The sequence below is a fragment of the Populus alba genome, chromosome 8 (assembly GCF_005239225.2).
Source record: "Populus alba chromosome 8, ASM523922v2, whole genome shotgun sequence".
NCBI lineage: Eukaryota > Viridiplantae > Streptophyta > Magnoliopsida > Malpighiales > Salicaceae > Populus > Populus alba.
The window spans coordinates 5,593,381-5,606,645 of record NC_133291.1 but is presented as its reverse complement, the minus strand read 5'-3'; the positions used below and the strand labels follow the sequence as shown (position 1 = coordinate 5,606,645).

General features: G+C 36.0%; 1 protein-coding gene and 1 pseudogene across 1 annotated transcript; both read right to left on the bottom strand.

Annotated features, from left to right (window-relative positions):
• Nucleotides 1-549: 549 nt before the first annotated feature.
• On the bottom strand, nt 550-2,924 carry LOC118049027 (2-hydroxy-palmitic acid dioxygenase mpo1-like; annotated as a pseudogene).
• A 1,916-nt stretch (nt 2,925-4,840) lies between these two features.
• Nucleotides 4,841-6,152, bottom strand: LOC118049026 (casparian strip membrane protein 5). Its single transcript, XM_035058884.2, has 3 exons — nt 5,588-6,152; nt 5,361-5,487; nt 4,841-5,253 (listed from the first exon to the last, which is right to left on the bottom strand). The coding sequence occupies exons 1-3, from the start codon at nt 5,809-5,811 to the stop codon at nt 5,038-5,040; spliced, it is 567 nt and encodes a 188-aa protein (XP_034914775.1). The 5' UTR covers nt 5,812-6,152; the 3' UTR covers nt 4,841-5,037.
• Between the last annotated feature and the right edge of the window lie 7,113 nt (nt 6,153-13,265).

Below are 13,265 nucleotides of genomic sequence, written 5' to 3'. Positions count from 1 at the left end.
AATTGGTTTTAAGGTTTGAACAGCGAGAAGCTGGTATTACATTCCTGTTCTCAAGTTGAGTTGTGCCGCTCCACTCGTAAAGTTAAAAACCATTTCATGTTACTCCAGTTACTATGCCGGCGCAAATATTGCATCTGAGATACTGGAAGTTGTTCTCTCACAAGTTCACATCTGAGTTACAAAATAAAAAACAAAACCGGTATTCTTGAATCACGTGAGTAAAGGGGGAAAAAAGGTAAAAAGTGGGCTAAAAATAGCTAAAAAAGCTTCGCTAAAGATGCTGTCCCTCGCGAGAGTAATCACAGAGATTAAAAAACTATCACAGATATTCCCAAGGTTGAGAAGAGGAAAGAAGAAATGCATTTCGTATCCAATACTATTTCGAAGCTTTATCAACACAAAATAAGTACAGGGAATAAAATATATCATACACTCAACTCACAATAAAGTTCTAGGTACATTGGTGTTGATCAGTGATTATTGTTTAGAAGCTGTGGCATGATTTTGTTTGGTGGTAAAGGGATATAAACTGATCAATGATGTTTATTGAAAAGACTCCAGTTTAACTAAGCAACTTAAGATTCTTCTCTCGCCACTCTTTCATATCAGCATCAATCTTTGCTTGAACACTAGCATGGAACCCTGGGTACGGTTCATAACCGAAAGAGGTTTGAAGAGCCTGAAGCAAGGCAACATAACCACCATAGTTTTGAGATCAAATTGTTAAAAAAATGCATGCAGATGACGAAGAAGAAGATTAAACTAGAAGTTATACCTCCAGCAGCACAAAGAAGGGAGCCATTATAAAGGCTTGAACGAGGTTTATCCAAAAGTGCAGGGGCTCGTTTCTGCAGGAAATCATCTGAACTTGAGGCACATTTTATTATAACCAAACTTTAATAACCCAGATCACAAGATCATTTACCTCAAAGACCCCATGGCCGATGAACTGTCCAGTCCAACAAACTATTTGAGAACACCAGAACAACCTGGAGAACAATTTTTTGTCTTTAAAATTGAATGAAACAAAACAGACACACCATCTCCTGGTTTGCATTGTTGAAAGAAAATGCATGATGCATGAATGTACAGAGTCAGATTTAAATGGTACATGAATCAGATGTTTATGTGCAGAAAATATTTAAAATAAATTGTACAAGGAAATTATCACACAAATCAAAGTGATAATGTCCAACAAAATGATCAGTGAAGAAGCATGCCTTAGAAACACTTCTGTACTGCATTATCCTGTAACACCGCTTGCAGCCGTAAAAAATCAATAACTACTTTGATCCAACTAACAAGACCCATGAAACTCCATTATTGAGACTGGATCTGACATCTACCTCCAAAACACCATTTCTCAGAATTGGATCACATCCAATAACAATTTAAGCCATGAGGACTCTGAACCAAGAAGCATTACATTCATCATCCCCGTCTTATTTATCAGACATCAGTGTCAATCGAGTACACCGATTCAATCCTCCTCTTGATTCCAGCACCCGGCATGGCACAGTAAGAAAAATGGATAGATTCAGATTGTTCACCAGTCAAATTTACAGCCAATATCCAGATTCCAAACAAATACCTCATCTCCTATATCATATAAAGTCAGACATGAACCAAGAGAGCCATTCAAATCCAAAGAAGGCCTACATTTCTCAAGCCTTGGCTACATGCTTCGGAAAAGAATCCATCTAGAATTCTAGATGTGAAATATGACATATTCTCTACAGGAAACATATGGTTTGCAATTATTACTGGCCTCCTAATTAAAGTTTTCTGTTATACAGAACGTCAAAGAATAGCAACAGATTAGGCTGTATGAAGAACCATATTAATTAAAGCCACGTTGACAAACAAATTGGAACATCGGAAAGGAAAGAGATTTCGAATTTCTTCTTCCATGCTTGTTTTGACCCTACCAATTCGAAATATTTGTAAAATATAACTTTTAAGAGGACCGGATTATTAAATAGAAGCCATCTACTATTCTAAAAGACATGTTTCTGCTTCTACAATAAATGCAAACTACAGCTTCCAGAGAAAGAGTTCTAGTGAACTTAAAGAATATAGACGCAGCAACATAATTATTTCCAATTTGACAGTAGTTACAAACTTGTATAAAATTTCGTATTCAGGTTGCAGATCACCAGAAAAGAAAAGAAATATTTAACGAGGCATATGAATAAGTAGCTATCATTGAAATTTCATTAGCCAGGACTAAAAAACGGCAGACCTCACAACAGACTCATTATTCTCGGTTTTTGAATTTCCGTGAGCCATAAGCTATCATCAACAACTTAACATTATTGTTCAATACCCAACAAACCAAAAACTAAGAATAACACCAAAAGAGAATAATAGAATTACCTTCCAAGCAAGAGAGAACCCGAGCCAACCAGCCACCAAAGAACTAGCCACCCAACAAAAAGCACAAAGCAAAGCAGCCAAGGAACCAGCTTTTGGGTCCAAACAGATATAAAACAAAGCATAGATCAAACCAAGAAAGAACCCAACGTTAAAAAAGAGAACAACACCATAACCAAACAGAGATAACTGGACTTGAGGGAGACTAAAACAGAGGAGGTGTGAAATAAAGAATCAAACAAGCGGTTTGAAAAAGATTGGCCAAACAAATATCATGTGAATCAATATGTTTATTGAGTTACTATGGTATGCACCATAGAATGCAAAGTGCTTCTCTAGATCAATCAATCCATACTTTCCCATCGAAACCAGAAAGAAAAGGCAGAGGAAAAGATGGGATTTTTTTCCTGGGAAAGTATAAATGGGTCCAGAGTGTGTGTATTCACTGGGGATGGAGAAGGAATCTATGAGGTGAGATGGTAGATTTGAGACGGCGGGAGGTTTCTTAAAATTTTTATGACCAACGCACACGAGACAGACAAAAGAAAAGGCAGCTCTGAAAACAGGGATTTGCCGTGAATGGACTTCCATTTAATTTTTAGGTGTTGTGTCATCAACTTCTGTACAAAAAAAATATTACTTTTTTTTTTAACTTTATGAAATAATTCCAATAAAAAAACTTAAATCTCCTAAACTAAAATAATTAAATTTTCTCAATTAATGGCAGGAAAGTAATCCACTGTTGAAGCTAATAATAATTTGTGAGTAGTTTTACATTTCTTGTATAATAAATATATATGGTTGAGTTTATTGATTGGTGTTTGAAATCTTGCTATTACACATTCCTTGTATAAATCTTTTTATGTTTCTTTTAAAATTATTGATATTATAGTAAAAATTATTTTTAAAAGTATTTTTTTGTTAAAAACATATTAAAATAATATATATATTTTTTTAAAAAAAATTATTTTAATATTCAGACATGAAAACAATTTAAAAAATACATCAAAAAAACAATCTCAAATAAAAAAATCAAAATTCTTGAGGGAGTTCAGATAGGCACCAGAAACGAACGTTCCTCCAAGATGGAATAAAGTCAACTAATTATCGATTGGTTGGTGAGGTTTTTGAAAAGCTGAAGGAACTCGCACCGCGCGAGATGACAAGCGAACCAATCTCTCAGTGGTACAAATTGAAAGTCTTAGTTTATTCTCGATGAAGCATGCCTGTTGAAGATACCGTAAATAATTATTTATTATATTTAGTTTAAAAAGGATTAGAAACTCATCTAGAAAGAAGATTAATTAAACTAAACAATTTGGCTGATGTGACAAATTAAACCCGATCTTAATCTTATCATTAAAACAGATAATGGAATACAATTCCACCATTACCTATAGCTATAATCAATTATCCTTTCACTGTGGATTGGATGTTTTTTAGTTATATTTTAATTATTATTTTTTTGCTTAATTTAGTTTTTTTAATATTAATATTTTTTCTATTTAGTTACTATATTCTCATTACACAAAATTTAGATATGATAGATTAAGCTAGTTTTGATTGGTTAATCCAGTTCACTTAATTTTTTTTAATTGATTTTTTTCTTATAATTTTATTTTTTTAATATCAATTTGATTTTGTTTATTTTTCATTAAATTATCCTGATATCATGAGTGGTGTTACTGTACTCCTCATTCCAAAGTACTATTAATTGGAACAATATTTTGCTTTGTTTTTTTCTTTTCAATTATTTTTTTATTTAATTTTATTATTTATTATTTATTATTATTATTATTATTATTAATTATTTATTTATTTATTATATTTCATGACATGACCTTGTAGTTAGACTCACATACAAGATTTTTGGATCTAGCATTGCATCTACTCCCATTTAAACTTTGATCAAGTAAGTTTAATATTCTTATTAATATTAAAATATTATTATTTATATTATAAATAAAAATATTGATATTATAATTAATATTATAAATATTATTTTTACATCTAGCTTTGCAATAAATCCAATGTTTTTTAGTCTTAACTATTTTTTTATATTTTTTATGAGAAAAAAAAAAAAAAAAAAAAAAAAAACCGTAAGGAACAGTATGAAACTACTGGCCGCATACCTCTGACTCCGGCTGGTCTTCAACAGTAACAATACTAGAGGCGAATAATTGTCGGAGTCAGAGACCATAGATTTTAGTGCTTACATACACTGATTACGCCAGTGCATAAACAAATCCAGTTTAATCGGTTATTTAGAATATGCAACAATAATCTTCAAAATTGCTTTTGTTGAAGTTTTGAGATCCCGAATAAAATGTTACGTGCTTTGTTCTAGGAAAAAAAAACACAGAAACAATTCTGGAAAGATAGGAAACTATTTGGAGAAAAAGCATTCAAGGCTTCGATCGTGAAAAATGCTCGATCATGCCTCCAATAAATTGTAAGTCGTAGGCTCCGTTAGGCATTTATCAAGTGGCTGGGCATAACATGTAAAATACCTGCACACTCCTAGTTTCTTACCACAAATACACAAGCTCTGGATATTTTCAGTGACAACATCTTATAACATACTAATCAAGAAATATAGATACATATGCTCTAAGAACAGGGAGTTAATGACAGTACGGATACATGCATCGCATATTTAATTCATTAGTGACGCGAAAGAGCCACAGCTGACGCGATGATCATCAGCATAATCATGATTATTGAGGCAAAAGAGCCTACTAAAGATCCAGATAGTCGCCCACAGAAATTATTGAATTGTTGACAGATTGCCAACCAATTTGCATTAGCATTCCCCTTGTGTGCCAAGTATACAACGACTGTTGCAGCTGAAGCCCCAGCAGTGAGAAGTTCCACCATTGCCTTAGTTTACATGGTTGAAATTAATTAAATTCATTAGAAAGTGAATTTCTTCAAATTATACAAAAACTGTTGATCCTCGCTAATTAAGAGAATACAAGCGGCCATACCGTATCAAAGATGACCAAGATAATCCTGGTGATTCTTGCTTCTCTCCTGATGAAGTGGGAGATAGATAGGGGGATATTGGAAAGAACGAGATACCCGCATACAATAGAATTTGCAATCACAAAAAACCTGTTTGATAAATGTGGATGTCCACGTTCATGGTTATTATGTTACGGAAAACTTTGGAAACATGCATACGAGGAATGTTTAAGATGTGGAAATGACTTACGTTAGGGAGGGGAGATCATTATATTTAGCCCTGATCATGATGGGTTGTGCGAAGATTGTAAGTGTTTCAGTAGTAGTTCCCATGGCCAAAGCACTTGCAAAAGTCCCAATAACCGCTACACCTCTTAAAATGAGGTCTGCTATTGAGATCCCTCTGTTAATCCCTCGTTTTGGAGCTGCAGTGATCGTGGATGCTTCACCTGGTTCAACTGCTTCTGCCTTCATGGTTGACCTGAGAATCTTCCCTCTCTAATTTCTCCTGCAGTACGTTTTTGGTTCACCTTGCTAACAGCTATAACTGGGATTTTTTATAGCTCTAATTTCAGCTCAAATGGTATCAGATTAAGAGGCGAGGAAAAGCAATGCAAGGTGTGTTTTAATATTGAATTAGCACGCCAAAGCAAATCTGGATTTTCTCCATGGACGCAAGGGTAAGAAACAACTAAAGCAGGTACGATTAGGTATGCCAAGGCTGAGGTAGCTTCGTTTTGCTTCCCTAAGCATTCATTAATGTAGATGTCACTGTCTGACAGGCTACATGATCGAACCAAAGTGAAGCTTTATGAATACTGACTTCTCTATGTTTTCCAGTGTGCGTGTTCATAAGCGCGCCCAGAATGCTTTCCTTCTATATGATCCCTAAGACCTCCAAAAACAAAAACAAAAAAAATCCTAATTCCAAGAATGCAAGTCAAATATGCCGACCTTAGCAGCTAGCCATTTATATATTGATTTTGTTCAAATAGATTATTCAACTATTTATTTAATATTCGTATCAATTATTTCATTCAATTAATAAATTGGTCGCATCTACAAAGACAATTGTTATTAGATTAAAATGTTGAAAATGCTTGATATTTACTAGTATGTCCTTCAGTTAATAATAAGTTGATCACTTAATAAACAATCAAATGTTAAGATATAAATCCGATAATAAATATAATAATGATATTGAATCGTAGTGCACTTTAATTATTATTTTCAAATTTCAAATATTTCATCAATTTCTATTGACTTATTTTTAATTAATCCTAAAGTTATGATGGTCAAATAATTTAAATTATTTAGCGTTTTATGCATTGTATAAACAAGTATAACAACAAAAATAAAACAACCAATCTCTTGGAAATTAGTAATTTTTTTTCAAGAATTTCATCGATGTTCGTCCCTTCCGTGATGCAAGAGCGCTCATCATGAGCGTGTGTAGGCAAAACTCCATGAAAACAGTCCCCATGCTCACCATATATACTATTATTTGTATGATCTTCAACCAACTATTGTAGCTTGTAAGAAATGGCTTCGCTGGCTTGTACTTTCTCACAATATACAAGGGCTAACAAGCCAGTACTGTTGCGAGGAGGCTATGTGCTGTCTTGTATTAAAATCTCTCAATACATATAGCATTTACAAGGGAGGTGGCGAGGTGCGAGTCAGTGGCCTTTCCGGCTGGGCCTTGCCAATTTTCGGATTTGGAACTGTAATTATATCCAATTTGACTTTGAAAAGAAAATAAATTGAACGTGGAATTTTCCCTTTTCTTGAAAATTAAATCGTAGTCGTGCTTTAGGAATTAATAAATAAGTTATAAAACATTACATATTCAAACTAAATCTTAAAAATCTCAAATAAAAAAAGTTAATTGGTCAGACCAACTGTAATCGCTAATTAATAAGTATCATTGTTAGCATATTTGAGGTATACAGTTTAGTAGACCGTTTGCTTTTACATCTGTTCTCCAAGTGTAAGCAAAAGTTGGAAACTTTGTGATACTCAACGCAACAAATTAACCTACCGTGAAGAAGAATCTAATTACTTGTTAATTGTAATGTTTTGAAATAAATGAGTTGGAAAATACAATAAAGCCCTTGAAGGCTTAAAAGTTGGAATAAATGATTGAAGGGTAGTGTGGTAATTGACCAATAATTGATAAATATAAATAGGAAGTAAAAAAAAAAAAAAAAAAAAAGGGAAAGTGTGATCTGAATTATTCAGAAACGTGAGAGAGAAGGGAGAAAGAAGAAGAAGAGAAAAGAAGGGAAAATAAGGGGAAAAAGGAAAGGAATTAGAGGAAATAAGTGGAAAAGGTAAGATTTAGGTTGTTTAATATGTATAATATGTTAATTAAGCTTTAATTTCAGTTTTGATGAATGTTAGGGTTTTGAGAATTTGTGTTTTGGTTTAAATTGATGAATTAAATTGAAGGTTAAGGGTTGATTGTTGTGTTTAATTGATGATTTAGTTGATTATGGAAGATTGTGATAATTTTGAGTTATGAATTGTGTAAATGGTGAATTTGTGTTAGAAATCAGGGGATAACAGTGGTTGATCTGTTGAAATTCTGGGTTTGAGGTTGAAGATGACGAAAATTCAATTTGGTCCCTCAATTTTCGAAAAATACAGTTTAGTCCCCGAACTTTGGAAAATTACAAATTGGTCCCTGGAGCATATTCCGAGATTCTGAACAGAATAACATATGAATTATGGACATAATTACTGTATAGATAAGATAATTTAACACTTTCAATTTAGTCCTCCAATTTAACAAAAAGTACAATTTGACCCTAAAAATTTAGTAAAATTCCAGAATGATCCCTGAAGCATAATGATACGTACTGGACAGAATTGAGGATTAATTGAGGTCAGAATTTCAGTATATTCATGGATTTATGACAAATTTCAGTTTGGTCCTCCATTTGATAAAAGTTACAATTTGGCCCTAAAAATATGGAAAAATTCCAGATTAGTCCCTAGCTGTAATATTAGCTTTTTCAGATTAGTTTGATGAATAATTAAGGGTTACTTAGTGAATTATTACCAATTTTATTAGTTGTTTTTATTATGGATTAGATTTCGGGAAAACCGTTAGATTTTGGGTTTTTGAGAAAATTAACTAATTAATTTAAAAACATATAGGGCTATGGAATACACCCTTAGTTAAGTGTATTAAATAGGTTAAATGTTCTTTCGAGTCGTTCTTGAAAATGTTTCCTTTGTATTCAGATAATCCTGATATTCTACCGACAGGACGTCAGTAGGATTTTCTTCAGTGTCTGCTTTTGGCTTCTGTTTGCTTTTGAGTCAGGTGAGTGGATAATTTTCCATATGCATGAGAAATACTATAAATATTTGATTTGTTAATATGAATTGGATCATGCTTCTTGATAATATATATTGATTATTATCCTTGTTATGATAAAGCATGATCAATTATTGAATCTGAATTCTTGATATGAACCAGTATGTATTTTGAAGTGAATTCTGAATTGATGCTCCTCATTTGATTGATGTCATGAGTTGAGCTTTGAGATATGAATATGTTTGTTTGATTATGATTATGAACCTATGGTATGTCAGTCAGAATACCCATGCTAACAGGGTAGTGTTAGTCTTTGTGCACATCGTATCTGAACCCTAGTTGGTCGGGGGAGACACCAACCTGTGTGGACTGATCATCCAACAGTACGGAGCCTCATGCTCATTGCATTTTGATTTTCTGACGAGTTCTACCATATGATATTCTTGTTATGGCCTATTTGATAAACCTTCGTATAAGAACTAAAGCCATACTTGTATATATATTTCTCATTGCTATATTACCTCGTGTGTGTATATTGAACGTTATCTACTCACTGAGTTGTTGAACTCACCCTCTCATTATTTATTCTTTTCAGGCTTATAGCTTGATAGCGGGTTACTTTTGTTGAACCTTCCGAACCTGCTTTTGGTTGTAATTTGTATCTTTCTTTTTATGTCAAGTTAGTGCTCCAAAACTATGAAATTATATTAACTCTTGTATTAAGACAATTACATTATGTTATGAAATTAATTTGTTGTTAATGCTGTGCTAAACTCTGATTGAGTTGTTCAAAAGATTGTATGTAAGTTTGGGTTCGCATAGGTTTGGAACCTTGGAAGGGAACCTTGCCTATGTGCCGGTCATGGATCCGGGATTCGGGTCGTGACAAACTTGGTATCAGAGCTTTCGGTTAAAGAAACAATAATATAATTAATTTCATAATAAGTGGAGCATTAGGATCCGTATCGTCTTGTTTGTTGTTTTTGAAATTTTAAATTCTCATCAAGTATGTCTTCTTCCTTGTGATAGATATGCTTTCCTATAATTCTGTGATAATCATCATGCTATTGTTCCAGCATGACTTAAGTGCTCTCACTTTTATTTTAGGAAATGTCGAGGAATAGACGAACAACTGATACTCTTAGGGTAGATGATGATCAAGATGATGTCCCTATTATGCAATTGATAACTGCAAGACAGAGAAGGAGGCGTGGTGCAACTGTGCCTCAACATGTTGATGAGGTACCTCCACCAGTGGAGGAAGAGCCTCAGGAAATAGAAGAGGAAGATATGGTTGATGAAACAGGTGTGAGGGTAGCTGACCCTGAGCCTGTTACAGAGGTTCAACAACTTAGCCAGGTTGTGCAGACTTGGATAGAGTTTACTATGGAGAGAGACAGAATGAGGGATAAAGATGTACCCTCGACATCCCACACTGTTCAGGGAGTTAATGTGCCATTGGATGCCTTTATGAAGTTGGCACCTCCTATTTTTACTGGGATAGACAGTTCAGAGGATCCTCAGAGGTTCCTAGATGACATTTGGCGACGATGTAAAGCTTTGGGATGTACAGACCACCGAGCTGTGAGTTTGGCATCGTTCAGGTTGGAAGGAGATGTGGCAATCTCTTGGTTTGAGTCTAGGGAAAGAGCAAGACCAGTAGAGACTCAGTGGACATGGAAGGAGTTTAGCTCCATGTTCTTAGATAGGTTTCTCCCTCAGAGCATCAGGGATGCTCGACTTTATGAGTTTGAGAGGCTATCTCAGGGGAGCATGACAGTGGATGAGTATGATCTGAAGTTCACTCAGCTGTCTAGGTATGCAGAACATCTTCTACCCACTGAGGAGTGGAGGGTGAAGAGATTCATTAGAGGACTCAAATCCTCTATGTATATGGTATTGGCGCCACAAGTGTTTCCATCCTACTCCTCAGCTGTTGATAGCGCCAGGTTGCTAGAGGCGCGTGAAATAGAGGACATGACTGCTGGCCAGTCTAAGAGGCCTAGAGATGAGGGTCAGTCTTTTAGGCAACAGGGAGTAAGTGCAGGTCCGTTTAGGGGACGAAGTGGCCGTCAAGGCTCATGGGTTCAGAGGAGGTTTAGACAGAGACCGTCAGGTAGTGGCTCAAGCGGTCAGAGTGGCAGTAGTGGTACCCAGAGTTTAGTTCAGACTGCACCTCGTAGTTCATTTGTTTCACCTGGGGATAGTTCTTCGTGTCAGCACTGTGGAGGAGGTCATAACAGTGCAGAGTGCTACAGAAGAACTGGGGCTTGTTTTAGTTGTGGCCAGATAGGTCATAAGATTAGAGAGTGCCCGAGGAGACAGTTGTCCACTTCAGGGTTATCTGCTTCAGTCCAGCATCCTATTCAGGCACCATCGACGAGCCAGTCTGTGGCTCATGGGGGTAGAGGTTTTGGTGGCCGTGGTCAAAGAGGTCGGGGTGCAGGTGATAGAGGTCAGATACAGCAGGGTCAGGGGCATGCTAGAGTTTTTGCCTTGACTCAGCAGGATGCTCAGGCATCCAACACAGTTGTTTCAGGTATTCTTCCTGTTTGCTCTTTTGAAGCAAAAGTTTTGTTTGATACGGGTGCAACTCATTCGTTTGTGTCCCCATATTTTGCCATGAGGTTAGATAAACAACCAACCTTGTTAAAATCCCCCATTTCAGTCTCCACTCCCTTGGATGAGTTAATATTAGTAAAGTATGTGTATCTGGATTGTGAAATAGAGATTGGAGATAAGATCTTTATGGGAGACTTAAATGTCTTAGATATGGTTGATTTTGATGTGATTTTAGGAATGGATTGGTTGGCGAAGCATAGGGCTTCAGTAAATTGTTGGGGTAAGAAAATAATGTTTGATCTAGATCAAGAAGTTGGGTTGGTATTTCAAGGAGATAAGATTGGGTCTCCATCAATTATGTTGTCGGCTATCTCGAGAAAAATGGCCCGAAAAGGGGTACAGTGCTACCTAGCATATATAGTGGATGTAGAGAAAGAAGTTCCCCAGTTAGAGGAAGTCCCTATAGTAAGAGAGTTTATCGATGTCTTTCCTGATGACTTACCTGGATTGCCTCCGTATAGGGAGATTGAGTTCTGTATTGATTTGGTTCCGGGCACTGAACCAATATCAATGGCACCATATAGAATGGCTCCAGCAGAATTGAGGGAGTTAAAGGAGCAGCTGCAGGATTTATTGGATAAAAAGTTCATTCGACCAAGTGTGTCCCCTTGGGGAGCTCCGGTGTTGTTTTTGTGAAGAAGAAAGATGGGTCATTGAGGTTGTGTATAGATTATAGGCAATTGAATCGGGTGACAGTTCGAAATAGATACCCACTCCCTCGTATAGATGATTTGTTTGATCAGTTACAGGGAGCTCAATTCTTTTCTAAGATCCGATCTTCGATCTGGGTATCATCAGTTGAGGATTAGGAGAGGAAGACATTTCAAAGACAGCTTTTAGAACTCGGTATGGTCATTATGAGTTTTTAGTGATGTCTTTTGGGTTGACGAATGCACCAGCAGCTTTTATGGACTTGATGAATAGAGTGTTTGGCCAATTTATTGATCGATTTGTGATAGTTTTTATTGATGATATTTTGGTGTATTCGAGGTCTAGAGAGGATCATGAGCAGCATTTGAGAATGGTGCTTCAAACTCTGCGAGATCATCAGTTGTATGGCAAGTTCTCAAAGAGTGAGTTTTGGTTGGAGAGTGTAGCATTTCTTGGGCATGTAGTGTCAAGGAATGGGATTGAGGTTGATCCTCAAAAGATTGAGGCAGTTAAGCAGTGGCTTAGGCCTACTTCGGCGACAGAGATTAGAAGTTTCTTAGGTTTGGCCGGCTACTATCGGAGGTTTGTGGAGAACTTTTCTCGAATTTCTGCACCATTGACTAAGTTAACGCAGAAAAATGTTAAGTTTCAGTGGTCTGAAGCTTGTGAGAAAAGTTTCTTAGAGTTGAAAGAAAGATTGACTACAGCGCCTATTCTAGCAGTACCATCAGGTTCTGGTGGTTACACAGTGTATTGTGATGCTTCGAGAGTGGGGTTAGGATGTGTTCTAATACAGCATGGCAAGGTTATTGCCTATGCTTCACGGCAGCTGAAGAAGCATGAACAGAACTATCCTACACATGATTTAGAAATGGCGGCTGTGATTTTTGCTTTGAAGATTTGGAGGCACTACTTGTATGGTGAAACTTGTGAGATCTTTACAGATCACAAGAGTTTGAAATACATCTTTCAGCAGAGGGATCTAAACCTGAGGCAGAGGAGATGGATGGAACTGCTGAAGGATTATGATTGTACCATACAATACCACCCGGGTAGGGCAAATGTAGTTGCCGATGCTTTGAGTAGAAAATCATCAGGGAGCTTAGCTCATATTCAGGAGGTACGAAGACCTCTGATTAGGGAGCTGCATGAGTTAGTGGATGAAAGAGTCAGATTTGATCTTAGTAAAGCTGGAGCAATAATTGCTCATTTTCAGGTTAAGTCAGATTTGTTTGATAAAATAAAAGCAGCTCAGAAGAAAGATGATTCACTACTCAGGATTAGAAATGAGGTTGAGCAGGGTAAAGCTATAGGTTTTGTGATTGGTGAT